This window comes from Hemicordylus capensis, chromosome 2, assembly GCF_027244095.1.
Source record: "Hemicordylus capensis ecotype Gifberg chromosome 2, rHemCap1.1.pri, whole genome shotgun sequence".
Classification (NCBI taxonomy): Eukaryota; Metazoa; Chordata; class Lepidosauria; order Squamata; family Cordylidae; genus Hemicordylus; species Hemicordylus capensis.
In genome coordinates, this window is record NC_069658.1 from 246637742 (window position 1) to 246665660 (window position 27919).

Consider the following 27919-nt stretch of genomic DNA (forward strand, 5'->3'; position numbering starts at 1 on the left):
CGCTCTGATCATGAGCGGGGAGAGCAGGCTTCTGCTGCAGAAACCGGGTCTCACTGATTTTGAGACCCGGCTCAGTTTTGTTTCGTTAAACCATGTTTACGCATTATGTCTGAACCCGAGTTTTGCCACACATTGAGGCTATTCACACATGCGTGCAAAACTAGGCTAAGGGAGCCCATGGATCGTCTGCGGGGAAGGTAAGTATAACCCGCCTTCCCCACAGCCCGCTTCTGGAACCCTTCTCACTAATTGTGAGAAGAGGCTCACTGTGTTTGGTTTGGGATCAGCAAACCAGGATCTGAAACCATGGTATGTTTATGATTTTAGATGATTTAGCTAAGGGTCGACACCAACTTGATGGCACTGAATCAATCAATGTCTTTCTATTGCTTTTATGTTGGATGATGAATACTTCTCAGTGGGAATCACATATTTAGTGGTTTTTGTTGTTTTGGGGGATATTATCAGGATCTGTCGTTTGGTTCTTATGTCCTATCTGGCTGCACCACACCAGCTTCTGCTGCTTGTTCTGGGGTAGAAGAGTGAGTGAACGAGGCTTCTTTAAATAACAGGGGCCTTTAAAAAATGATTTATCCAGGCTATAGGACCACAATATGCTATGACTGTATCATCTGACATTTTGCTGTAAAGTTCCAGTTTGGTGGATGGGGGAATGAAAAGGGGAGCAGGAAATATTTGTGGGAGGAAACCCAGGCTACCTTTTGGAGTCATCCCTGAATACAATACTGCCTGCTTAGTAGTTTTTGCTGCAACAAACCAACATGGCTATCCCTCCGAATGCATAAATATAACAGATCAAGGAAATGTGTGTTGTGTGCCCTTTCTGGTTAATTTATTCTGCTTTTGCAAGGGTCAGAGAAGCCAAACCTTTTGCAAGGTTCAGAGCCAGCATGGTGCAGTGGTTAGAATGTTGGACTGGGAAGACCCGAGTTCAAATCCCCATTCAGCCATGAAACTCACTGGGTGACTCTGGGCTAGTCGCATATCTCTCAGCCTAACCTACCTCACAGGGTTGTTGTGAGGACAAACATAACCATGTACACCGCTCTGGGCTCCTTGGAGGAAGAGCAGGATATAAATGTAATAAACAAACAAACAAACAAACAACTGTGAAGGAAGTTCTCTCACCCTCATTCCTTGGAAGACTAAACCTCTTGGTCAGTCCAATGCCACAGACACACAACAGATTTTGAGATGTTACTAGGCCTTGCTCACACACTTTCACTCTTATGGACTAGAAACTTGGCTGTAAAAGGTTTAAGCTGAAATGCTGATTCCTAGCCTGTTTCTAATAATAGGAACAGTTGAATAATATGGTATGTATCTCTAAATTTGATAGAGCTTTGGTTTTCTTTAAATTTCAGTTCAGATAAAACAGACTCAGGGGGGTCTTTCTTCAGATCTACTTGGGAAGCAGGAGAGGAGATAAGCCAGTGGCTTATGGTTCAGCTTTCTTTTGGTATCTGCACCTGTTTAAAACACTGAAATAGTACTTTTATAAAAGTCATTGATCCTTGGATTTCTATAGTGATAACTCCCTGTTTGTTTCAATTGTACTGTTGGCTTGTGGAAATCTGCAAAAAAAATCAATAGCCAAGGTGGGATTAGATATTTATCCCTGCTAACTGAGCAAAGAGGCACCTTTTAAAAGTGGTGATTCTCTTATATTTAGCAGGGGGAGAGCAACTGGCTCTATCTAACCCCAGCACAGCATCCCTCCAGTGGCTGTTGCTGGTGTCTAACAAGTTTCTTTGTAGACTGCGAGCCCTTTGGGGACAGGGGACCATCTTATTTATGTATTATTTATATTTCTATGTAAACCGCTTTGAAAACTTTGGTTGAAGAGAGGTATATAAATATTTGTTGTAGTAGTAGTATTTACTCCTCTATGGGACAGGCGAAAGAGTAGGCAATCTGTTAAATGGCCCTTTTAATGTAGAAAAGTAATGCTTAGCTGTGTGGTTGTCCTAGCTACTTGCTCCTGCATGGGTTTTTTGGTGGCTCCTCAGGTTGGAGCTCTGGCTGAAATTCTTCCCACACACAGAGCACTCATATGGCTTTTCTCCAGTGTGGACTCTCTGGTGAGTAGTAAGATCGGAGCTCTGGCGAAAGCTCTTCCCACAGTCCAGGCATCTGTATGGCTTCTCGTCTGTGTGCGTCCTCTGATGCGCCATGAGGCTAGAGCTCCCACGGAAGCTCTTGCCACAGACGGAACATTCATAAGGTTTCTCTCCAGTGTGGATTCTCTGGTGCCTACTGAGATTTGACCTTGTCCCAAATGCTTTCCCGCACACTGAGCACTTGTGTGGCTTCTCTCCACTGTGAATTCTCATATGCACATTGAGACGTGAGCTTACGCTGAAGTTTCCCCCGCATACAGGACACTGGAAAGGTTTCTCTCCCGTGTGTATTCTTTGGTGTTTCCTAAAGCACGAACTCACTCTGAAGGTTTTCCCGCATTCGGAGCACTTGTAGGGCCTCTCACCAGTGTGGATTCTCTGGTGGCTATTGAGGTATGAGCTCTGACTGAAGCTCTTCCCACATTCTGAACATTTGTACGATTTTTCTCCCATGTGGATCCTGTAGTGCGTAATGAGCTTCGATGTTTCACCAAACCTTATCCCACAGACAGAACACTGATATGGTTTCTCACCTGTGTGCCTGCTCTGATGGATGAAAAGATCTGAACTCCGACAGAAACATTTGCCACACTCTAAACATTTGTAGGGTTTCTCACCCGTGTGGATTCTCTCATGGGCAATCAGGCTTGCTCTCACACTGAAGCTTCTCCCACAATAGGAGCATTTGTATGGCTTCTCGCCCGTGTGGGTTCTCTCATGGGCACTGAGACACGATTTGACACGGAACGCTTTCCCACAATCGAGGCAGGAGTATGGCTTCTCACCAGTGTGGATCCTCTGATGAAGGGTCAGGAATGAGCTCACCCGGAATGTCTTCCCACACTCAGAGCACTTAAATGGTTTGTCTCCCGTGTGGATTCTCCGGTGGTTATTAAGGCGTGACTTCTTACTAAAATTCTTCCCACAGTCAAAGCACCTGTACAGTTTCTCCTGCGTGTGAGTTTTAGAGTGTATAAGAAGACTGGACCTTTCATGGAAGGTTTCGCCACAGTCCAAACGGGTATCTGGGTTCTCTGCTGTGTTGGTGCTCTGGTGCCTTTTAAGGCCTAAGCTCTGACAAAATGGTTCCTTGGATTTTGCGTTTTTCTTATTTTTACTCTTTGGCATTGTAACCTTGCAGATGTCCAAAGCAGGGACAGATTGTCTTTTTTCCTGCATTTCAGAGGCCTCTCCATGTTCATAAGCCTGGGAAGCATCCTGTGTATCTCTTCCACATAGCATCCCATGTGGCCCCATTTCCTCCAGCCTTAGGGGCTGATGCTTCTCCTCCTCCTCCTCTTTCTCACTCAACCACACATCATTTGCTGTGAAAAAGAAAAAAGAAGGAATCATGACACGCAACAGTCAAAGAAGGAATCAAACAAACATTGGAGAGAAATCGGTTCTCACGTTTTGGGGCAGTTAGGAAAGATCAATAAATAGAGTGTATAAAACAAGAACTGGGCAAAACCCAGACTAGTTCATAACATCAGGTTCACGCATAGCGCTGAGGCATAGCCTGGAATTTTGCTGAGCAGCCAAAGCCGAGGAATACACGTGTGCCCTACTTCTGGCCTCAGGATAGTCCATGAGCCACACCCACACATTTTGGCCATCAGTACAGTACCATCTCAGGGGATGAAGGTTCCTAGTGATGTTTGGCAACGATTTAGGTGATACCATTGTTGCACTTACCGCTTTCTATGTGTTATCACTCCTTCTTTATCCCTACCCCCATACGATTAAGGTAAAGTTACAGTCATTTTTGCACAGAGGAAAGAGTTAGGCGCAGTGGAGAAATGGCTTGACTAGCAAACCAGAGGTTGCCGGTTCGAATCCCCACTGGTATGGGAAACACCTATATTAGGCAGCAGCAATAGTTTTAATGTTTTACATTTTAATTGTTGAAATGTTTTAATCTTTTTATTGGTTGTTTTTATTGTTTTGTTGTAAACCGCCCAGAGAACTTGCGTTTTAGGCTTTATAAAAATACTGTATGTTAAATAAAATAAAATAAAATAAAATAAATAAGATGCTGAAAGGCATCATCTCATGCGCGGGAGGAGGCAATGGTAAATCCCTCCTGTATTCTACCAAAGAAAACTACAGGGCTCTGTGGTTGCCAGGACACCAACTCTATGGCACACTTTACCTTTAACAATGAACAAATGGTTGTATTCTCTCCATGGGGTAATCTTTGGAAAACATTCTTGCCGATTTTCATTTCCATTCCCCTGGCAACATTGATTGTCAGTTTTTGTGTTTTTTAAACTTTTAAAACAGTGTTCTTCATGGTAAGGCCCAGGGGCTAGTGGCAGCCCCCATCAGCCCTAAGATCCCCAAGTAATTATTTAGTGGGCCTTTGTGAAGCTTCAGCCAAAGCTGAATACTCTGCACCGTCTCCCTGGAACTATGCAGAAGTGACCATGCATACTGCACTTTGCCTACCATCAGAGGGCTCTTATTAGAGAAACAGAACCCTCTTGAGCCCCTGTGCTGGGGATGTGCATGGAATCGGCCAGGCTGGTTCAGTTCGGATTCTAACCGGCCTGGTCCGGTTCAACCGCCAGACTGGTTTGGACCAATTCATGGACCGATTCAGGCATCTATTTGTAAAGAGGAATCCAGTGAGAATTCTCCTTTAAGAGTAAAGGGGCAGGGGGGCTTCCTAGAGCTAGAGGGTACAGGAGGGTAATCAGGGCTACTTACTTTAATCAGCAGCAGCAGGGGTGGGGGCAGCTCCCACCCCCCCACCCCTTCCGACCTCCTCCAGAGTAGCCCGGGTCGGCCTGGTTTGGGCCTTCGAGTAGGTCCGGTCTACTTGAACTGCCCTGGTTTGTCAAACTCTTATAATTCTTAGTTTTTTGCTTTTATAATTCTTAACTTTTAGCTTTCAAAATAATTTAATTTGAAATGTTAAAAGCTTATTCTGATTGCGGTTTTAGCTTGGATTTTTAATTTGTTTAATTTGGTTAATTTTATTAGTCTGATTTTATATTGTAATTATTTTATAAATGTTGTGAGTCGCCCCATGCAGTAATGTACTGGAGGGGTGGGGTATAAATATTTTAAACAAACAAACTGGGGTTCAAACCGGACCAGTTCACACACCCCTATCCTGCACCACCTTGGAAGGCATGCACAGTATACTGGGAAGTATAGCCTTCCCAGTGCTTTATTTCTAGAGCTCTTAAGAGAGGACTCTGTCTCTCTTAAAGGGCCCTCCTAGCACTGAGAAAAGAAGTATGGCACAGTGGTCAGCACAGTATCACACTGCAGTGTTTTGCTGAAGTGGCCGCCACTTGAAAAATAGTGAGGGTCACCGTTTTAAAAGCTTTTAAAACACCATTTCACACTTGGCCCCCGCAGGTCCAATGGTCATCAGGACAACAGAAGCATGCTCACACACTAAAAGTTTAAAGTATTGCAATGCTATACCCCTGCTAACTGGGCAAAGAGGCACCTTTTACCGTGGTGATTCTCTTTATTTAGCAGGGGGAGAGTAACTGGCTCTATCCACCCCCAGCACAGTACTTCCAGTGACTGTTGCTGGTGTCTATCTTATGTTTCTTTTTAGATTATGAGCCCTTTGGGGACAGGGATCCACCTTATTTGTTTGTTATTTCTCTGTGTAAACCTTATTTGTTTGTTATTTCTCTGTGTAAACCGCCCTGAGCCATTTTTGGAAGGGCGGTATAGAAATCAAATAATAATAATAATAATAATAATAATAATAATAATAATAATAATTATTATTATTATTATTATTATTATTATTTCTTGTTTACACAGTCAGACAGGTGTTATTGACTGGTTTGTTTTATCCAGACATTGAGTCCTTCCCAAAGACCTGGGATGGCTGAATTTTATTGTCAGTTGTTATAGATATCGTCACAGAATATAGGCTGTTCCCAGTAAAGCTGCTTTTTGTAATTGGCTGATGGTGATTTCTGTGGTTATCACCTATTTTCCATCTCTAAGGATGAAGACCTTGTCAAAAATCATAATGAGCATTCATTCTGCCAGATGGTACTGACCTGGCTCATGTACAAGGAAGGATATCCCAAGATGGGCATGTCGTATGAGCCCAGCTATCTCAGCCAGTTCTTCTCTGCCTGCAGTATGGAACCTGACCTCTTCAAATCTTAATTACAGTTCCATTCTGCAAGCAGGGCAGAATATGCCGAGTCTTGGCATATTGTACGAACCTGTCAATCTTGGCATATTCTTCCCGAGACTGGAGGTAGGCCATGCGCACACTCCTGGCACTCTGACCACTTGGCTGAACCTCCGCGTTGGTGCTGTGTGTGAGCTCACTGTTCTGTTCTATCTAATAATCTGTTATGTTATGTTATTTAGAAGTTCATCCCAGTGAGGATCCTATAGAGAGAGTGTGGGGGTAGAGTGAGAAAGAAAATAGAGGGAAAGGAGAAAGAGGAAAGGGAGTTGTTTCTTGTTCTTAGTCAAACAAACATAAGATTTATTTGTGTTTACTAGAGAAGCAGATGTAAAACTTGCCCATAGAATATTAGAGCTGGAAGGGACGTTAGAGGTCTTCTAGTCCACCCCTAGTCTTCTAGTCAGTGCAGGAAACTGCTGCAGCATCCCTGACAGATGACCCTCCAGCCTCTTTTTGAAAGCACCCAGTGACAGAGGGCCCACTACTGCATGAGGCAGACAGTTCCACTGTTGAACAGTTCTTAGAGTTAGGAAATGTAGGCAAGTTAGGAAATAGACATGACAAAGCACCATCTGCATTAATGAGAGAAGTCAATCCAGACTAACTGAAGTCCTGTTGATTTCAATGGGACTTGGTCATGATTCCTTTGGTCTGGATGTTGCCCATTGATTCCTGCAAGGGATTTTGATAGAAAGGTTGTTGGGAGAGTTGAAAGAGAGGAAAGAGGATGCTGGGCTAGATAAGACTGGGGTGTGATCTAGCCTGGGATGGAAAGAAACAAGTATTTCTCCACAAAAGTATTCCACAATTAGTTTTTGGAATTCACTGACACAAGAGATGGTGATGAACACTGGCTTCAATTACTGTAGACTGTGAGTTCTTAACCGGGGGGTCCATGGTGTAGGTCCAGGGCAGGTTTGTGGGAAATTAAAGATATAATTGAAGATAGCTTCTTAGAAACATTGGCTGATGAATTCAGCAAGGGTGCACCGGTACAGCAAGAGAGCAGCATAACAGAACTTCCTAACTAACTGCACCAGTGCAGCAGGGACAAGACCATTTTTTATGCTCTCCCCTTCCCCAGGAAGTCCTCTGTATATCCCTAAAATATGTCCCCGGGGTCTGTGCAATCTCAAAAATTGCCACTTGGAATGTTCTGTGGACAGGGGCGTATCTAGTATGGGGCAGGCAGGGCACATGCCCCAGGCACCACTTGAAGGGGGGCGCCATTTTAAAAAATGAATTTTTAAAAAATGGCCACTGAAAACAAAATGGCTACCACACATGCTCAAATGGCCTCTGCGAGGTGCTAGGCCGTTCAGAGGCCATTTGAGCATGCACGGTGGCCATTTTGTTTTCAGCTGCCTTTTTAAAAAAATGTATTTTATGGCCACCGCACATGCTCAAATGGTCCCTGCGAGGCCCTAGGCCTTGCCAGGCCTCGCAGAGGCCATTTGAACATGCATGGCGATCTCCAAAATGGCCATCATGCTGATCTTTGCAGGCCCAAACAGGCCTGAAAATCAGCCCGGGATGGGCTGTGGCAGTGAATTAAGAGGTTGGTGGGGGGAGGGGGAACTTTTGCAGACACCCCCCCCCACGGCCTTTAGGAAGCTCCCCAAATGGGCTACAGGTTAAAAAAATTAATTAAAATAATATGTCACTGTACACATATTCAGTTTGGCACTATGTACAGAGAATCAGGGCTTGTGAATACTGAGCTGAAGCTTATGAGCTACCATTGTATTCATTTGCTCTTACTTTGCTTCTTGTGATAAGTGAGTTAAATGTGATATCTTAATAATATGGCTATTAATGGTGAGCTTGTCTTTGAATCTGTGTGAAATCCTTAGTATTAAGGCCCACTGGGAGTTTCTTACTCTCTTTCTCTCATTTTAACTGTCTTTCTGAAATACTAGAATATGTTCCAAGCAGTGACACAGTTTACTCTGCATATCCTTTAATTATTTTCAGAGTATCTGGGAAAAGTCAAATTCTCCATTTATTTTAAAAACTTATGTAATAGTGATGCTACAATGCATAGTAGAGAATTAGACAGGAACTTCTGTTTAGTTTCCCAAGTACACGTCCACATAGGGTATTTCATGAGCCCCAGCATACTGAAATTTGTAGTTTTCCAGCATTTTTTTGTCTGGTTACGTCCACTGCTAAATAGTTTTTGAAATATTAAAAGATTAACGAGCTTGACTTGTATTTTTCAGCGGATATTATGGTAAAGTTATCTGAAAGATGGGTGTCATTTGTTTGGACAGGGGGTGCAATTTCAGGGCTTGCCCTAGGCACCATTTCCCCTAGATATGCCTCTGAGGACAACAAAAGCAGCATCTTGTTACAGATAAATTTTCTCTGTGTAGCAAAAAGCATATATGAAGTAGTGTATGTTGTGTAGTGCAAATGCATCTTTTTGGCCTTTCACACAGAGAATCTCTCTGAGAGAAGAGAGCTGGTCTTGTGGTAGCAAGCATGACTTGTCCCCTTACCCTTAGCTAAGTAATTTTGGTGCCCATCCCATCCCCGCCATGAGGCCCCTCCCACAATGAGGCCCCCTTGCATTTTGGCGCGGCCTTCTGCTACCACCCTGTGCTCACCGCTCTGCTGCCCCGCTGTGCTGAACCACCTACATTTACCTTAATTTTAGCCGCCAATGTGCATGACCGGGGGGCGGGGGGTGAGCAGAACACTGGCACGCTGGAGCACCTCACAATTTTCAAGGGCTGCTGGGCCAGACGGGCAGGCCCAGCGGCCACGCCACCCTCCGCCATGGGGCGGGGGTAGGCCTGCTCGGCTCACCCCCTGCCCCCCAGCCGCGCACATTGGTGGCTAAAATTAAGGTAGATGTTGGCAGTTCGGTGCGGAAGCAGCATGGCGGGCACAGGGTGACGACCTGAGCCCACCCTGGAGGCCCCACTGGACCCTTGGAGGCCACTGTATGTACCACTGTTCTATGGTAGTTTATCTCAAGAAACAGATGCTGCTGGCATATCAGCTGAAGCCGATAGAAAGCACCTCCGGCCACTGCCTCAACCTGAGACACCAGGGAGAGGTTTGGATCCAGAAGCACTCCCAGATGGTGTGCCTGTTCCTTCTGGGGAAGGGTGACCCCATCCAGAGACAGCAGATCAAAGTTGTCTCCCGAGTTCTGACCCCGCACAATAAGTACCTCCGTCTTATTTGGATTCAGTCTAAGTTTGTTATCCTTGATCCCGCCATTACCACCTCCAGGCAGGCCCTGAGGGAGGTTATACCTTCTCTTGATGATGTTGACATGGAGAAAAAGGTTTGGGTGCCATTGGCCCGAAAATTTTTATTTAACCGGTACCCAAACCCACTCTCAGTGGCCCTGCCAGTGGCTGTTGCTGATTTCTATCTTATGGGTTTTTTTAAAGATTGTGAGCTCTTTGGGACAGAGAGCCATCTCTCTCTCTCTCTCTCTCTCTCTCTCTCTCTCTCTCTCTCTCTCTCTCTCTCTCTCTAATTCTCTAAGGCGTAACCCTGGCTAATCCCATGCATGGCAGCTCCCGTGAGAGTTCGCGAGCAGAAGCATCTGTTTGGGCAGTGGGATTCCATATGCAGATAGAGTGGAGGAGCCTGTGAGAGCAGAAGCACCATGATGATTGGGCACTGGGGATTCCATACACAAATAGGGAGGAGGAGCCTGTGATGGTTAAGGTCAGTTGGAATGCAACTGTTACTGGTCGGAAGATGTTCTTGATTGTAGAGGAGAGGAATCTATCTATATAAAAGGATAATTGCCAACCCCTGCTAACTTGGCAAAGAGGCACCTTTTACTGTGATGATTCTCTTTATTTAGCAGGGGGAGAGCAACTGACCCTATCCACCCCCAGCACAGTACCTCCAGTGACTGTTGCTGGTGTCTGTCTTATGTTTCTTTTTAGATTGTGAGCCCTTTGGGGACAGGGATCCATCTTATTTATGTATTATTTCTCTGTGTAAACCGCCCTGAGCCATTTTTGGAAGGGCGGTATAGAAATATTATTATTATTATTAGGCAGAGGTCTGCGAAGAGAGGGGTCGTGAGGGAGGAAAGAGACCCTTCAGGAGGAGGCTGCCATTGTGTGAATTAGATGAGGGAACAAGATCTGTTAACTCAGGAAGGGAAAGTGGGAGAGAAAGAGAGAGAGAGAGAAGGGAGGGGGAAGAAAGACAGAAGGGAAGAGCGAGTGTAGGAGAGAGAAAAAGAAGGGAGGGAAAGAGAGAAAGAAGGAAGGGTGAGGGATGGGCCCGGCCCCAAGCCTGTCAGCGGCCTGAGGGGAATGGGCGGCTGTGGTGGTGGTGGCAGCAGCAAGGAAGGGCCCAGTCAACCACTGCTGCTGCTCCTGTGGTGAGTAGCAGGAGTGGGGCTCGGGTGAGGAGGTCTCTGGGGATAGGGGGCTGCAGCTTGGCCAATAGACACCAGCAACGCTGCAACTGTGACCAATTGGGGTGAGGGGGATGGAGTAAAGGGATGGAGGAGGAGGAGCAGGAGTGCAGCTCACGTGAGGGTGGGGAGATCTCTGAGATGAGGGGGCTGTGGCAGGCGGTGAGAGAAGCAATCAAGTACTAGCACACAGATGCTCTGCATGGGTTAAGCTAGTTTTTATCTATCTATCTATCTATCTATCTATCTATCTATCTATCTATCTATCTATTTGTAAACCACTTTGGGGACCTTTTGTGGAAAAGTGGTACGTAAATATTCGTCATGTTCATATTCTTGTGGCACACAGTTTTGAAATCACCCCTGCTGACTGGGCCAAGAGGCAACTTTTGGAATGGCAGCTCTGCTCTCTTATATTTAGCATGGGGAGAGACCAATTGTCCCTATTCAGTCCAGCACAATGTCCCCCCAGTGTCTCTTCCTAGTGTCCCCTAGTGTTCCCTTGTGTTCTTTAATCCTGACGTGAGCCCTTCTGGGAGAGAGAACCATCCTGTCATCCCTCTTGCTACATAAATTGCTTTGAGAACATTTTTTGTGGAAAAGAGCTTTCCACAAAATTCTGTATTTGTAGAATAAATATATTCTAAATAATATTTATAACTCTGCTAACAGAGCCAGGATGCAGCTTTTCAAGTGCTGCCTCTCTTATATATAACAGGGAGAGCAACTGGCCTTATCCAGCCTCAGCACAGCATCCCTCCAGTAGCTGCTGCTAGTGTCTAACTTGTACTTCTTTTTAAATTGTGAGCCCTTTGGGGTCAGAGAACCTTTTGGGGTCAGGCCCCCTTGTGACACATGGTTTGGGCATCACACCTGCCAACTGGGACATGTGATGCAGCTTTTCAAATGGCAGCTTTCTTATATTTAGCAAGGGGAGAGCAACTGTCCCTATTCAGCTCAGGATAGCGTCCTTCCCAGTGGCTGTTGCTGGTGTCTCCCTTGTTTCTCCTTTTTAGATTATGAGTTCCTTTGGGGCAGGGAGCCAACCTGCTTTTTTCTCATCATCTGCTTTGAGAATAGTTTTGTGAAAAAGGGGTTTATAAGTATAATAATATTTATTTATTTATTTATTTATTTATTTATTTTATTTTTACATTTATATCCCGCTCTTTCTCCAAGGAGCCCAGAGCGGTGTACTACATACTTGAGTTTCTCCTTCACAACAACCCTGTGAAGTAGGTTAGGCTGAGAGAGAAGTGACTGGCCCAGAGTCACCCAGCTAGTCTCATGGCTGAATGGGGATTTGAACTCGGGTCTCCCCGGTCCTAGTCCAGCACTCTAACTACTACACCATCGCTGACATGATGACAGGGAGTTATTCGCACATGGCCTCATGCTGCGGGGTAAATGTTGAGCGAAGCCACTTCAAATTACACTCGTGGCATTGAGGGAAGCAACCCCTCCCCTCTGCTCTCAGATTTTATTTTGGTGCAGGTTCACATCGCATAGCCACTTAATGGCACAGCGGGGAAATGACTTGACTAGCAAACCAGAGGCTGCCAGTTTGAAGCTCCGCTAGTATGTTTCCCAGACTATGGGAAACCCCTAGATTGGGCAGCAGAGATATAGGAAGATGCTGAAAGGCATCATCTCTTACAGCGTGGGAGATGGCAATGGTAAACCCCTCCTGTATTCTACCAAAGACAACCACAGGGCTCTGTGGTTGCTAGGAGTCAACACTGACTCGACGACACACTTTACCTTTACCTTTCCACATTGCATGCCTCCATGTTTTCCTTCTAGCCAATGGGGGGTGGAGGAGAGATATTTCTGAAGCCTGTATCTGCGTTCCTAAAGACTGTATCCCTCTTCTCATGTTAATGATTCTACATCAGTGTCTCTCCCTATTTGCTCTGGCGTTTTCAGATAAACCTGCTTAAAATCAGCATTTTTAAAACCCAGAAATACATCGAGATAAGCTAGAATTTGCAAGATAAAGCCCGATTTGTGTGTGGAGTGCTTCCAAGGATTTCAAATGTACTTCAGGGTAAGTTTGGCTGGTGTGCCGAACTCTCTTCCGGAGGGGATTTGGGGTAACAGACCTGTCTGTAAAGCCTCATGATGAGTAAAATTACTCCAGGTAGTCCCATTGAAATAAAAAGGGCAAGCTGGGCAATGCTACGGAAGCACGCAGAGCAGGAAAGCAGGTGGAGTTTCTCCTCCCTCCTGTTCTCTTCTCTCTGGAGCACAGAGCACACTGGGAAGCCGCTTCCAGATTCCATCCCTGTCCATCTCAAAGGCTTTGCTTCTCCCCAACATACACATGGTGCTGGGAGCTGGTTTCTCCTTATCCCCCAAGTCTCGAGAGCTGTACCTCCTGGTGGGATAGCAGACGCCGATCCTAATCTCCCCATCAACCATTGTGGCTGGGGACGGCGGCACTTTATTATTTATTTATTTGTTGGCTGCATTCTTATACCTCCTTTCTGCAGCAGTTTACAATATTAAAAACAAGGAAAGGACAGAAGATTAACCAAACGTTGCCTCAGGCTGTTGGTCTTTTCAGGAGCTGAGGACAAGGCCTATGTTCACCTCCTTTCTTGCCTTCCTCTCAGGGGAGACAGGACTTTCAGTACTCCTGGAAAGAGGGGCAAATGGCTGCCCCCCAACAACATCTGGGGAGCCAAGGTTGGGAACCCCTTAGCTAGCCCAATAGCGTCTGTTTTGACTGGCAATTGGCAGAGGTTTTCCCCACCCCAGTACCCTTTTAGCTTGAGAGGCCAGGACTGGATCCGGGATCTTCTGTAAAGCATGTGCCCTACCACATGGGGGAATCCACCTAATGGCACAGCAGGGAAGTAACTTGCCTAGGGAGCAAGAGGTTGCTTTCTTGAATCCCTGCTGGTATGTTTCCCAGACTATGGGAAACACCTATATCGAGCAGCAGCGATATAGGAAGATGCTGAAAGGCATCATCTCATACTGCACGGAAGATGGCAGTGGTAAACCCCTCATGTGTTCTACCAAAGACAACCACAGGGCTCTGTGGTCGCCAGGGGTCGACACCGACTCGACGGCACAACTTTACCTTTTCCACATGGGGGACAAATGTTTACTATAGGGATTCTCACATTTGGGTCCCCAGATGCCATTGGACTACAACTCCCACAATGGCCTTTGGGAATGACGGGAGTTGTCGTCCAAAAACTGCTGGGGAGGACCCAAGTTTGAGAGCCCTTGGTTTAATAGATGAATAGCTGTAAAGGCACACAGTCTTGAATGCTTCACATACTCGCCAGCACCCTCTTCTTTGTGCTTAATTTGATTAAATGCAATACTCATGTCATTCACACAATCAAAAACTGTATTCTACCCAGGTTTGGGAGCTGTGTGTTCTCCCAATTTTCAGTTATATGGAAGCAAGGTAAAAATAAAACCTGGGTAGAAGTGATTGTGTGGAAGCAAGGTAGGAAGAAACCCTGAGTAGCTTTTCCTCCTATCTTGCTTCCACACAATCACTTCTACCCAGGTTTTCCTCCTAACTTGCTTCCACACAACCAAAAATTAGGAGCACACACAGCTCCCAAACCTGGTAGAATACAGTTTTTGACTGTGTGACTGACCTCTCTATATTCACTTGGGATGGGAATTTAGAGAGTTTCCAGATGGTAATAGGCTTTTGCACAGATTCCAGGAGCGATCTTGCTCATTGTACAGATGCCCCTGCAGACTTCTGCAGTCCTTCCTAGTATGTTCTTACTCTCTTTACCCATGCCAAGCAGGGATCTTGTGTGTTTTTCACAGTGCCACCTGCTGGTCAGCTCTTGCATTCCAAGAAGACCCAGCCCTTTCTAATTACTATTTTTCTAGCGACTGAGGAAAATGGATAGGTTCTTCTCAGAATGCAAGATGGCCAGCAGGTGAAGCTGTAAAAATGGCACAAGGTCCCTTCTTGGCATGTGCACAGAGGGAAAGATCAAGCTGGAAGGGAGCACAGAAGCTTGAAAGAGCTTCTGCGTAGCAAGTAAGACCATGCTTGGGAAAAGTTTACAGATCCCGCACTTTATTGCCAGCTGGAAACCACCTTAATCCTTCCCCCTCTGCCAAGCAAAACCTACTCTGGTTTGCTTTCTAACAATAAGAACCATAGATAACTGAGTCTGACTGGGCTGAGTTGAAATTAAATTTTTCAGACTGGATCTCTGATCATATCAATGTGTTTTGAAATGGCATATTTGTTGATACCATTTTGGTTTTGGTTTGTTCTTGTTGATAGTGAAAATACTGGGCAGTATCCAGCCTATAGTCATGATTATAACCACTGTTGAAATCAATGAAACGAGTTAGTCATGATTAACTTAAGTCCCATTAATTGCCGTTGGATTTAACCCTGACTAGCTTACTTTGGATGCTGCTTTTTCAGATTTCGAAATTGATGAAGAAAGATTATTAGGAAAGAGACTCTCCTTATAACAATGAGTGGTAGCTTTGGTTTATTTTCCTCACTCCTCACATTCCTCACCCCTCAATCAGTATGTTCAAAAAGACAACTTAGAGCAAAGTTTAGTAATGCCCAAATATGGCACGAGATTAGGGTAACTCATTCAAGTGAGCCTAGCCACAAGGTAAGATATGAAACTCCCAAAGCCAGAGTCACTAGCCAATATGATCCAACCCCACCTCTCCAAGTGTTGTGGTCTATCAGGCCCTCCATCAGCCCAAGGACATTCATTTGGGGGGAAACCCCACAAGACCAAGCTTCAACCACAGGGTGGGAGTGGAGAGCTTAATACAACACAATAGGTTTAGGTTTCCTCCCAGCATCCTTTACCCCGAAGGACATACACACACAACCAGCCAAAAGCTATCTATTGAAAGTTGGATTTATTGTGAGAAATAAGTGCTGATTATTTGCTCCCGCACATCTGCCCCCCGTGGATCCTGCTCTACAACACCATCAGTTTCCAGATATGGAGGCACAGGGACCTCGGTGTCCACCCCTTGTCCACCATTGATGATGGGCAGCTGGCGCCGCAGGGCCATGTTATGCAGCATGGCACACACCACAAACACCTTGGCCACCTTCTCGGGGCGTAGCATCAGCCGGCCCCCAGTGGAGTGGAGGCAGCGGAATCTCATCTTGAGCTGCCCAAAGGCCCTCTCCACCACCATCCGTGTCGTTTCGTGGGTAGCGTTGTATCGTGCTACAGGTTCTGGGCCTTCATCGGGGTGAGGTGTCATGAGGAAAGGACGCAAGGGGTAGCCACAGTCGCCTGTGGAGAAAAGGACACATTGTGAGCAAAACAAAGCACCCTGGTGCGGCCATCTCATGGGGTGCAATCTTCACTGTGGCCCTCCCCTCAGAACAGCATTCCCCACACTACCCCCAAACACTCACCCAAGAGCCATCCCTTCCCTTCAGGCCACGACTCCAGTAGCCTCTGCAGTTGGGACAGCTGGAATATCCGGGCATCGTGGACACTCCCGGGGAACTTCGCCAATACATGGGTAAAGCACCCTGACGCATCACAGGTGGCCTGCACATTCAGGCTGTGGAAATTGTGGCAATTGCGGTAGAGTGCCGGCATGTCCGCTGGCGCTATGATGGGCACGTGAGTACAGTCTACAATCCCGATGACGTTCGGGAAGCCCGCAATGTCGAAGAATGCTTCCCGGGTGCGGCGAAGTTCCGAGTCGGTGGTAGGAAAGGTGATGTGCTCATGCACATGGCGGAGCATGGCTTCCAGGAAGGCATCCAGACAGCGGCTAACAGAAGACTGGGACACCCGGAGGTTGTCGCCCGTCATCCGCTGGAAGGAGCCAGTCCCCAGAACTTGGAGGGCTATCAAGACCTTCTGTAGGGTGGGGATGTGTCTGCGGCTTGCAGAGGCCCCGTCCAAGTAGGGTGCGAGCAGGGTGCACAGGTCCTGGATGGCCTGGCGGTCCAGTCGGAAGCGGGTCAGGCATTCCTCATCGGACACTTGGAGCTCGTGGGTGCGCATCCGGATGAGGCGGGTCCGTCGGGGTGGCCGCCTGCTGTGGATCTCAAGGTTGGCTGCATAGACAAGGTCCAATAGGCCCTCATCATCAGAGCTACCCTCCTCTGGGTAGAGGGGAAGGGGGCCACCTGCCCGCGGTTCCACCTGCCCAAGCGTCCCTGTAGGATCAAGGAGGGGGAGGGGGAGATATTCTGATTACACTCAGAACTAAGGACCTGTTTAGGACCTCTTCTGTGTTTTTCTTTCTTTCTTTTTTTAAAGAGAGATGCCCTTCTATATAGGGCCATTGCACTCATAACACAACTCATCAGCTGAGTTGGCTTTTGCTATTTGATAAAACTGCAGCAAACTTTCCCACCCTCTATGGCCCTTGTTCTGAAAGATCTCAAAAGGAAGCATGTTGTCCCTGCTTCCCTAAACAGTTAACATGCCTTGAAATGATGGTAGGCCATCTCCATTGCTTTGAGTGGGAAGGAACTGTGGGTTTTAAGATACTGAAAAGCTGCTGGCATTCATCAGCCTTGAAGGTATGCTACCAGAAGTGTTTATGAAAGATCATTTCACCTAGGCAAAAAAAAAGCATTCAGACTTTTCTAGCAGAGGATCACCTAGGGCCAAGGGGTTAGCAAGGTCTGGAGCAAGATTAGGAGATGCTGCCCCCACCTTCATTGGGCAGTGGTGGTGGGTGTGCCTACCTGTTGGGTTGTGAGCATATCTGGCCAACTTGATGGCTACGCTCAGTCCCAACTTTGTGCCAGTCATGCCAGCTTGGTGAGGCAGGGCTGCCCTCGTCCCAGCAACAAAAGGCAGCCTCTTCAATGCATGCTTGTTCACATTGGCATCGGTGTCTCACTGAGCCGGCACAGTGATAAGGCATCATGACTGAAGAGCGGCCATTGCGAGGCGGGGTTGAGCACACAAAGCAGGGGTGCTAGAAGGGAGGGCAGGGGAGATGGCAGGTGGCCCGTAGATATTGTGGCCCCTGGACACCCATCCCTCCCCCCCCCCAATGGTAGCTATGCCCATTCTCAAGTCCGCTGTTCAATATGTGTGGGTGAAGGAATGGACTGTAGATGTATCTTATTAACGGATGACACAAAACAGAGAGGGTCTGCAAACACTTTAGAGGATGTCATTTCAAGAGAAATCTGGGCAATGGAACCAAACACCATCATCTTGGCCCATGAGAGAGGCCCCAAACTCCCTGTTTGTGCAAGTGTTGGCTGTTAGAGACTTAGTGGTTTGCTGTTTGCAGAGCAGCAACCTGGTTCACAGGCAGCCAGGAGGAAAAGTGTCATGGTTGAAGTTCAGTCCAAGAACCAGAACCAGATACCTTGAATCAATAAGCAAAACAAATAAGTAACGGCCAAATGCTTACCCAGAGAGCTGGCCTCTTCTTCATCAGCCTCTTGCTTGGCTTCTCTGAATAGGGGCTTTGGCCCAGTGTCTGATGAAGGCTGCTCAGCCTCAGGAGAATCCGCATTGTCCATTTCAAACAGTCCTAGCACCTGAAAACAGCACCAAGGATCCGGTTTAGTCTAAAACTCAGAAGCAAAGGCCAAGTTGGACATAGCACACTGCTTTATGGTGAGTTAGACCCTTGGTCCATCTACCTCAGGATGGTCTACAGTAACCCACAGCAGCTGTCCAGGGTTGCAGATGGGAACTTCCTAGTCCTGTCTGGAGACAGCAGGGATTGAACCTAGGACTTTCTGCAAGCAAAGCAGGTGCTCTACTGAGCTACAGACTGTTCCCACGGGTTACATGGGAAACTGCCTTCTACTGAATCCAAACTTTGGTTCATCTTGCTCAATCTTGTCTACACTGAAAGGCAGCAACTTTCCAGGGTTTCAGGCAGGGGTCTTTTCCAGCCATACCTGGAGATGCTGCTAAAGATTGAGCCCAACCTTCTGCGTGCAAAGCAGGTGCTCTATGGCTGAGCTATGGATGCTGCTGATGAATCTGTGATGCTGCCTTCTACTGAGTCAGACCCTTGGTTCGTCTAGCTTTAAACTATCTACTCTGACTGGTAGCAGCTCTCCAGGATTTCAGTCAGGGGTCTTTCCTGGCCCTATCTGGAAATGCTGGGGATTGAACCTGACTGCTCCTGGATGCATAGCCTATGCCAAGGTTTCTTAACCTTGGGCCCCCAGATGTTGTTGGACTACAACTCCAAGAATCCCCAGACATGGCCTTTGTGACTGGGGATTCTGGGAGTTGTAGTCCAACAACATCTGGGGGCCCAAGGTTAAGAAACCCTGGCCTATGCTGTACCAGTGAGCTTCAGCCCCATCTCAAGATGCCACGTCCTCACACTATGTATGATTCCAACCTTCCAGAAGGCACTTTGAGCTAGAAGGAACAATATTTTATTAATTGGTATCCTGCCTTTCCAAATTGCTTGAGGTGGCACTCATGATAGGTCATTAGAAACACAGGAGGCTGCCTTATGCTGTGTCAGACCATTGGTCCATCTAGCTCAGAATTGTCTATGCTGACTGGCAACAGGTCGCCTCCGGGGTTTCAGGCAAGAGTCTTTCCCAACCTTACCTGGAGTTGTCAGGGATTGACTCTTGGATCTTCTGCAAGCAAAATGGATGCTCTACTACTGAGCTATAATAAACAACAACAACAACAACAAGATGCTTGAAACAAAACCAACTTTTATGTGTTTTTGTTCCACAGAGAATTGATGTTGATAATTAGACTGAATGGCATAATCTGTTCAGACAGTAAATGTCTATGTTCCCTGCTCTCCCCTGATTCGAAGGATGAACTATTCCCTCACCTGCTGTTCCCTCCTCTCAGCATCACGCTTCATCTGCAGAAAATCCTCTGCCAAGGCTGCCGCCTGGGAACAAGTCTCCGGTTCATGTTCCCGGACCCAGCTCTGGATTTCCGGTGGCAGGATGGCCAGGAATTGCTCCAAGATGAGCAGCTCCAGAATCTGCTCCTTGGTGTGCCTCTCTGGCTTCAGCCACCGGTGGCAAAGATACCAGAGCTGGCTGCAGACTTCGCGGGGGCCCTCAGCCTCCTGGTAGCGGAACTGCCGGAAACGCTGGCGCTTCATCTCCATGCTTATGGAGTCGTCTCCTAGGACTTCTTCCTTCACTTTCACCATACCAGATTCACCAATTTCCCCAGAGTCCAAACTATTGTGGGTCTCTGGGGCATCCCCACTGAGGCTTGGAGGGTGCCGGTTGGCCCGTCCACTTCTGGGCCACTGGCGGGCAACCGCTGGCCCCTCCAGAGAGGGCGATAACCCTTGTCTGTCTTCCCATTCGGCAGTCCGTGACAGCCGAGGGTTCCTCCACCCAGAGCGAGGGGAGCGCCCTGTGTTATGGTGCTCCTTCTGTTGTGCTGCTCTGCCTCTGGGGAGCCCTCCATCTTTTTCGCGGGAGCTGCGAGAGGCTTCTCCTTTTCTTCTCCACCCTTCCTCCAATTCAGCATTCTCAGCTTCCTCCTCTTCATCCTCCATTTTCATCCCCCGCCGAGCCATCTGCTCCAAGGGGCCCTGGAACTGAAGGCTAGGGGTCGCTCTGCGCTTTGCGGCCATCTTGGGACAGCCTCACCACAAGGCCTTCTCTCACACTCTTTTCTCTGCAAATACAGAGGCTTTGGGGAGTGCCTGGCCTTGGCTTTCTCTGTGCTTAAAGTTGGTAGCAAAGGCAGTGATGAGGGGTATCTTTGTCTCAGGAGCGCACACAGAAATTCTCCACGGCGAAGTGCTCGATGGCTGCTGACAGGGCCGTCTACCTGGAGAATGGGAATGAAAACAGGAATCCATCTTAGCAATCCTCCTCAGTTAAAGCATCCAAAAGGTCCCCCTCTTGCTTAAGGGAAGCATGTAGGTTAGGACAAACTGCCCACCACGCAATAAAGGAATGTGTCAGGAGGATGTCAGAGTGTCTGGGAAAGATACACCCCATTTCTTAATCACATGGGCTAGTTGGGGAGGGGGAAGTATTACCTGGACACTGGCCTTCTTTCTGTATCTCTTTCTCCCTCTCTCATTCAAGAGAGAAGACTCAAAGTGTATCTTGCAAATAGTTAAAATCCCTTCAGTGAGTCCTGGGATATGTACTTGCCAATACTTAGCTTTCCCAGCCCCCCTGGAATGCTGACATTTCCCTTCCTTATCAATGTACTGGTCAAAGACCACAATAAAGTTTATCTATCTATCTTCCTTATTAAAGAAGCCCTGATTTGTAGAGTATGTAAAAAACGGATCCTTGCTGCAAACATCAGGAGTATGAAATCTACTTCATAAAAGAGGCCAGTATTTCAAGCCAGAGCAGGAGTCGCAGCTCAGTGGCAGAGTATCTGCTTTGCATGCAGTAGGTCCCGGATTCAATCCCTGGCAGCATCTCCAGGTAGGACAAGAGGCACTCTAACCACTGGACCTTGGGGACCTGGTCTGGTCCTCCAAGGTCCGAGGGGGCCTCTAAATGGCCGGGGGCCTCCAGAGGCCACCTGACGCCTTCCCCGCCAAGCCTCCCTTTGTTTTTGTTTGTTTAATCATTACCGGGCCGAGGGGTGGCCATGGGGGGGGCGGAGCGGTGCAGTCTTTCCCCCCCTCCCCCAGCAGGGGCTGGAGCAACACTGGGCCTGTCCTTTTGGGCCAGCATCATCTTCCAACTGCAAGGCACGCCTGCACAGTTGAGATCATCACAAGCCCATGACGTCAACGGTGCAGGCGCACTTTGCAGTTGGAAGAAGACACTGGCCTGAACAGACACACCCAGCATCGCTCCGGCCCCCACCCCCACCAGGGGAGGGGGGAAGAGAGGAAAAGGACTGCTCCACACACACCCCCACAGTCACCCCTTGGCTGTGGTAATGATTAAAACAAAACAAAACAAATGGCGGTTTGGCGATGGGCCCCCTAGAGGAGGTTTGGGGGGGGCCTTGTGTTGGGGGGGTCATTCTGTGTGTGGGGGGGCCTCGGCTGGGTGGTCCGGGCGCCCAAATTATCTAGGTGCACCCTTGGGTAGGACTGGGAAAGACTCTTGCCTGAAACCTTGGAAAGCCACAGCCAGTCAGTGTAGACAATACTGAGTTAGATGGAGCTGTCTCCAGTAAGCTAAACTGTGCATAGAGTGGAGTGTCGGGCACCAGGAGATCCGTGACAGGAAAGGCATACAAAAATAGATACAACGAATATTTATATACCACTTTTCAAAACAGTTCCCAAAGCAGTTTACATAGGGAGAGAGAGAGAGAGGATGTCTCCCTGTCCCCAAAGGGCTCACAATCTAAACAAGAAACAGACCCCAGCAACAGCCACTGGAGGGATGCTGTGCTGGGGCTGGAAAGGGCCAGTTGCTCTCCCCCTGCTCAATAAAGAGAATCGTCACTTCTAAAAAGTGCTGCTTTGCTCAAGTAGCAGCTAGGAAGGCCTCTCTCTGCTTGCAGAATGCAAGGTCCGTTTACTCTATGTTTCATGGGCAAGGTGAGGCAAACCCCTCAGGCAGCAGATGGCTAGGGACAAATGTCACCCTTTCAAACTTTGCAAGTGCCTTTCCTCACCCTCCTTGCAAAGACTGCAAGAAGCACGAGGAGGGAAGAGGAGGCTGCCGGCAACCTTCCTGTTCTCCGCACCTCCAAGCACTTTCAAAGTTGGCAAGGGGTGGTTTTGAAAGGGGTTGGCCCCTGCCAAGGTCATGGGGAAAGGCAGCATTTTGTGCCGTGCCTCAGGCATCACAATAGTCTTTATTTATTTTATCTTTTTATATAACACCTTTATATACCGCCCCAAACCAAAGTCTTGGGGCGGTTCACAATACCTTGTGCCACCCCAATAGGTATACTAGGGCAGCAGCATTTAATGGGTTAATCTTGTAAGTGATTTTATTATTTTCTTTTAAAACAAGATGTCATCTTTTTAGTTGATCAGAAGGCTTTAAAATTGTTGGTAATAGAATTACTCTTTGTGAGCTGCCCCAAGAGAAGCTGCTGCCAGTCTGTGCAGACAATACCGAGCTAGATGGACCAATGGTCTGACTCAGTATACGGCAGCTTCCTATCTTCCTAGTATTGAACTTGAGGGGCAGGGTACAAATACTTTAATTTTATTTATTTATTTATGTATTTATTTATAAACAAATTTCTATACTGCTCTTCATTAAAACAATCTCAAGGCAGGTTCACACAAAGGTTAAAACAAGACTACAAAAATTACACAATTAAAATAGTAGCTAAAATATAAAACTATAAATTTGATGAAAAGATTAAAAAAACAAGCACATTATGATTACAAAAGATACAAAGCCACAGCAACAGAAACCATCAAATACAAGCCTGGGTAAAAAGCCAAGGAAGCTTTTCTCACGATCGGTGAGAAGACCTTCCAGAGGGTCTGCGGGGAGAGTGGGTTAACTTACCCCACCCCACAGACAATCGCCGAGCCCTCCCTGGGCAGCCAATTGGCCACCCACATGATTACCAGTTCTGTCACAGAGCCAGTTGGGGAGGTGGGGGATCAGGGGCCTCCCGGCTCCCAGAAGACACAGGATGCCCCGTGCAAGTGTGCAGGGCATTCTGGGGAGACCCCTGGGACCGGGAGGCTTGTTTGAGCCTCCCGGCAGAGGTCTCCTCGTGTGTCGCTGCAGCGTGGAGCCGAGCTGTGGTGGCACATGATCAGAAAACCCGGGTTAGCGGTACGCTGCGCTAACCTGGGTTAAGGGGAGGGCTACTTTGGTGGGCTAGCTGCCGGAGAAACACTGGGTCCACCCACGAAAGGAGCCTGGTTTTCCCCCATCGTGAGAATAACCTCAGGATTTCACATGCTTTCTAAAAACAGTGAGGGAGATTAAGGAGCGGGCAGATTCCAGAGTCTGGGGGCAACAACTGAGAAGGCCCTGCCCGTGTGCACGACAGCTGAGACTCCCCCATTGTCGGCACCTGGAGCAGAGCCCCTGCAGACGACCTCTTCAAGAGGGCAGCAACCTTTGGGATCAGATGGTCCCTCAGGTACCCAGGGCTCAAACTGTTAAGGGCTTTAAACCAATAAGGTCTTTAAAGGTCAGAACCAGCACCTTGAATTGGACCCAGAAACAAATTGGCAGCCAGTGTAGCTCTTTCGAAATTGGCGTGATGGCGTGACCCAGTGAGCAGCTCCAGGTAAAATCCTAGTAGCTGCATTTTGCACTAGCAGCAGTTTCCAAATATTATTCAAGGGCAGCCCCACTTAGAGTGCGTTACAGTAATCCAGCTTTGTAAATCAGTTACAAAACTCCATATTTGCCTGGTGTTTTGGTGGTGGCTCTTAAGGGTGTGTGGGTGTGTATGTGTTTTGTTTACACACACACACTAGGGGTGTGCAAACGGGTTCAAATTTGAACCGGTGGTCCAGATGCTCAACCTCGGACTGAACTGGGTCCGGTTTGGTCCGAGGTCGAACCAAACCCACAGGCCGGTTTTGGCCCAGTTCCAGGGGGGTGAGGAGGGCGTTAAAATTGGTTTTTAAAAGTAATGACTTACTGCTGCCAAGGGCTATGGTGGCCTCAAGGATGCAGCAGTGGCCGGGGCAGGGGGGTCTCCAGCAGTTCCCCCTCCACCTGCTGGCCTCCCCCTGAGTCTCCCTGGGCTAGTTTGGCCCATTTGAGGGCCATTTTGGCCCTCTGCACATATGGCAGCCAGGTTTTGGCCCACATGCATGGGCGGCAACCCCCCAAATGGCAACCACATGCACACAGAGGGCAGGAACATCCCCCAAATGGGCCAAAACAGCCTAGGGAGGCCAGTGTGGGGAAGGAGAGCTGCCAGGAACGCCACCCCCCCCCACCGTGGCCAAAGTGCTGTGAGGGCGGTAAGTCATTATTTTAAAACCCCAATTTTAACACACACACCCCGCCATCCTCGAACCGGGCCTAAATGAGTTCTAATTTGAACCGGGCCAGGTCCAGCTCAAGAGCTGCCAAGCCTGAACATGCCCTGTCCGGTTCAAATCTGGTTTGTATTCAAATCAAACTGGGCAAACTGGTTTTGTGCAAATCCCTCGCGCGCGCACACACACACACACATACACCTGCCACCTGATGAAAAGAAATTTCAATTGATTAAACCATCCAATAGTTGATTATTTTAGTTGATTGTTGATAGTTTATTGATTAAATCTGCCTAACTCTGCACGCGGTGGGGGGTAAAGCAACACACAAACTCTTTGGAAGATGGTGTCATATTTGCCAAGATTTTTTAAAAAGAGGCATTTCCTGTTTCCCTACACACAGGGAAGAATGTGTCTTAAGATGATAATAACCCTCTGTGGTTTTTAGGAGCACATATTAGAAATACGTACAATTTTTAAGACTTTGCTGTCCATTAACCCAAGTACCTTTTTACCACTTGAATTAATTGACAGCAATCTTTTGTCTTTTTTTTTTTAAAGTACAATTTTTAAGACTTTGCTGTTCATTAATCTGAGTACCTTTTTAGTCAAGCCAAATTGTTTTTAATAACAAAATCACAATGGTTTATGACGTATTATAGCCCTAGTAATGAAAAAGGGCTCGCATCCAGCCTATTGAAGGGCTTGTGCAAATGTGTTGCACTAGCATAAGGCTGTTGTGCAAGCTAGTTTTGCTAAGGCAGGAGCCTGCATTCTATACTAATGTTGCCCTCACACAAACATCCATGTACATGTGCAGCAAAGTGCACAACCTGTGGTGCACCTCCTGCTGGGAAGCCTCTTCTTCTATCCATTGCAGGGATCATATACGCAAGGGCACAATGATGGGATTTTGTGCAACTATGCCATTTTTTGTGGGTGCACAACTTTGCTTGTTGTACAAGTGCCCTCTTGGTCCAGATGTTGGGAAAAGAAGCACAACAGGGAGAAAGAGAGGATTTTGCTACGGTTCTAGGCTTGAACCTTGCTCTGCTGATGTGCTGCTTTTCTAATAGCAGGGAGTGTTTCACACCAGAGAGTGTGTTTACACATCCCTTGCAAAGAATGTGGGAACGTACAGAGCCAGAAAATGTGGTGGCAGTTCAGGATCCAATCCATTCAGGAGTTCAGGTGCCTTCTCTTCGTATGCCTACGGTATAAAAGGTCCAGTTATTCTAGATGAGGGCAACAGAAAAGCCAGAATCTCCCTAGTTTTGAAAAGGGGCAAAAAGAGAGAGAAGAGAAAAGAAATAATTCCTGTGCCTGGTACTTGATCTGGGATCAGCCACAGCTTCTGCCATTGTCCAGGCGGAGAGAGAGAGGCCATGCTTAGCAGGGATCAGCCACACAAAACCTCTCCTTTTCACCCTGATGCGAGGGGGGAGGTCAGAATGCCTCTCCTGGCAGTTTCCTGCCTCTCCTCTTACTTTTATCTGCTGGGGAGATGCACCTCCCTTGGCTTGCACCCCCATCGCTTACCCTCCGTGTAGCCTCCTTTGCATTTCTTTCTTCTTTCGGTGCTGCTTCTATTGAGAAAAAAAAACTGAACTCCAGATCCAGACCGACAGTCTCTCTCTCCTCCCATCAGCAAAGGGCCTTGAGTATTAAGAGGCTCTTAGAGCTCAAGTTTCTTGTCCTCTCTGGGAAACACAGTCCTCTATCGGTTTAACCCGTCCAGCACCTCATGTGAAGGAACAAGAAAGAAATATTTTTAAATGTCTGGACTAGAACTGTTTTCCTTTTGTTTGACTGTAGCCCTTTAATTTCGACCCAGAGCACAAGTGCATCAAAGAAAGTGGATTCTCTGGTGTTTTCATTGTTTTCTCTTCTCTGGATTAAAGAACCAGAAAGATAGAGGATAGGAAAGGGTTAATAGACAGTGGGCAGGGCAGAAATGGGGGGGAAAGCCTAGTCTAGGCGGAAGGCGAGGGTTTTAAGGGAGGGATTTAACAGCTAGACAATACCTTTCATTGGAAACAAAGTAAATGCAGCATTCTTTCAAAATGATACTTTCTCTCCAGCATAGTTGCTCAGAGGAAGAATTAAAATATACAGTTTTAAAAGACGTTGCCACAGACTCTGACTAGCATCAGCTTGAAGAAATCTGCAGGATTTTGAGAACAAAAGAAGCAGGGACAGGAGGCAAAAGAACCGCACCTTAATGGTCAGGTCAGGATTGCAAAACAGAGGCTAGTCAAAGCAGAAATCCAAAAGCAGAGTTTTCCACCTCCGTGCCTCTCCATGCTGCGGTGGAAAGGGGAAGTGGCACCTACTGAATTTCTGCCCGTCTGATTAAAAATGTTGCATAGAAAAATCCATCAGTTGCAAAACAAGTGTTTCCAAATCTGTGGAATATTTATTGCTTTTATATTCCACTTGCCCCTCCTAGGTGGAATTCAAGGGAGTAAACACAAGCTTTGCCAGCAATTTCCTATTCAGGCACTGACCAGTCTCAAATCAAATTCGATTATTCTGAGAGTTGGAAGGGATCTTGGAGGTCTTCTAGAGTCTAGAGTAACCCCCTGCTCAGTCAGTCCATGACAGATGACTATCCAGCTTCTGTCCAGCATCAAGCAAAGGGAAGCCCACTACTGCACAAGGCAAACTGTTGCACTGCCGAACAGCTCTTACAGTTAGGAAATCCCTCCTACGCCTAGCCGCTATCTGCTTCCTTGTCACATGGTGCAATGGTTACAGTGTTGGACTAGGACTGGCGAGACCTGAGTTCAAATCCCCATTCAGCCTTGAAACTCACTGGTTGACTGAGCCAGTCACTTATTTCTTAGCCTAACCTACCTCACAGGGTTGTTGTGAGGATAAATATGACCATGTACAAAATGCTGGGTTCCTTGGAGGAAGAGCAGGATTAAATGTAATAAATACATTCCAACCCATTGGCTCTAGCCCTGCCCTCAGAAGCAAGCGAGAACAAGCCTGTTCCTTCTTCTATGCGACAGTCCTTCAAATATTTGAAGAGAACGGGCATCGATCACCTTAATCTTGTGTTCTCTGAGCTGTGTGCCCAGCCCCTTCAACCATTCCTCATATAGAACTTAGTTTCCCAGACCCCACACCATCTCGGTTGCCCTCCTCTGAACCCATTACAGTTTATCAACATCTTTCTTAAATGTGGGGCCCAGAATTGGGCACAATATTCCAAGTGAGGCCTGGCCAGCACAGAATAGAGTGGAACAATTCCTCCTTGTGATCTGGACACTAGGCCTCTGTTAATGCCACCTAGATTTGCGTGAGCTTCCACAAAGTGGCTGCATCAGCTGTTTTCAGAATACAACACCTGTGGTTAGATGCTCA

At 47.3% G+C, this 27919-nt stretch overlaps 1 protein-coding gene across 1 annotated transcript; it reads right to left on the reverse strand.

Annotated features, from left to right (window-relative positions):
- Positions 1-1988: 1988 nt before the first annotated feature.
- Positions 1989-26222, reverse strand: LOC128343924 (uncharacterized). The gene is made up of 7 exons (XM_053293356.1): positions 26087-26222; positions 19508-20475; positions 18098-18227; positions 16119-16877; positions 15610-15993; positions 2890-3466; positions 1989-2805 (listed from the first exon to the last, which is right to left on the reverse strand). Exons 2-7 carry the CDS (start codon positions 20273-20275, stop codon positions 1989-1991), a joined length of 3435 nt encoding a protein of 1144 aa, XP_053149331.1. The 5' UTR covers positions 20276-20475; positions 26087-26222.
- Positions 26223-27919: the final 1697 nt, after the last annotated feature.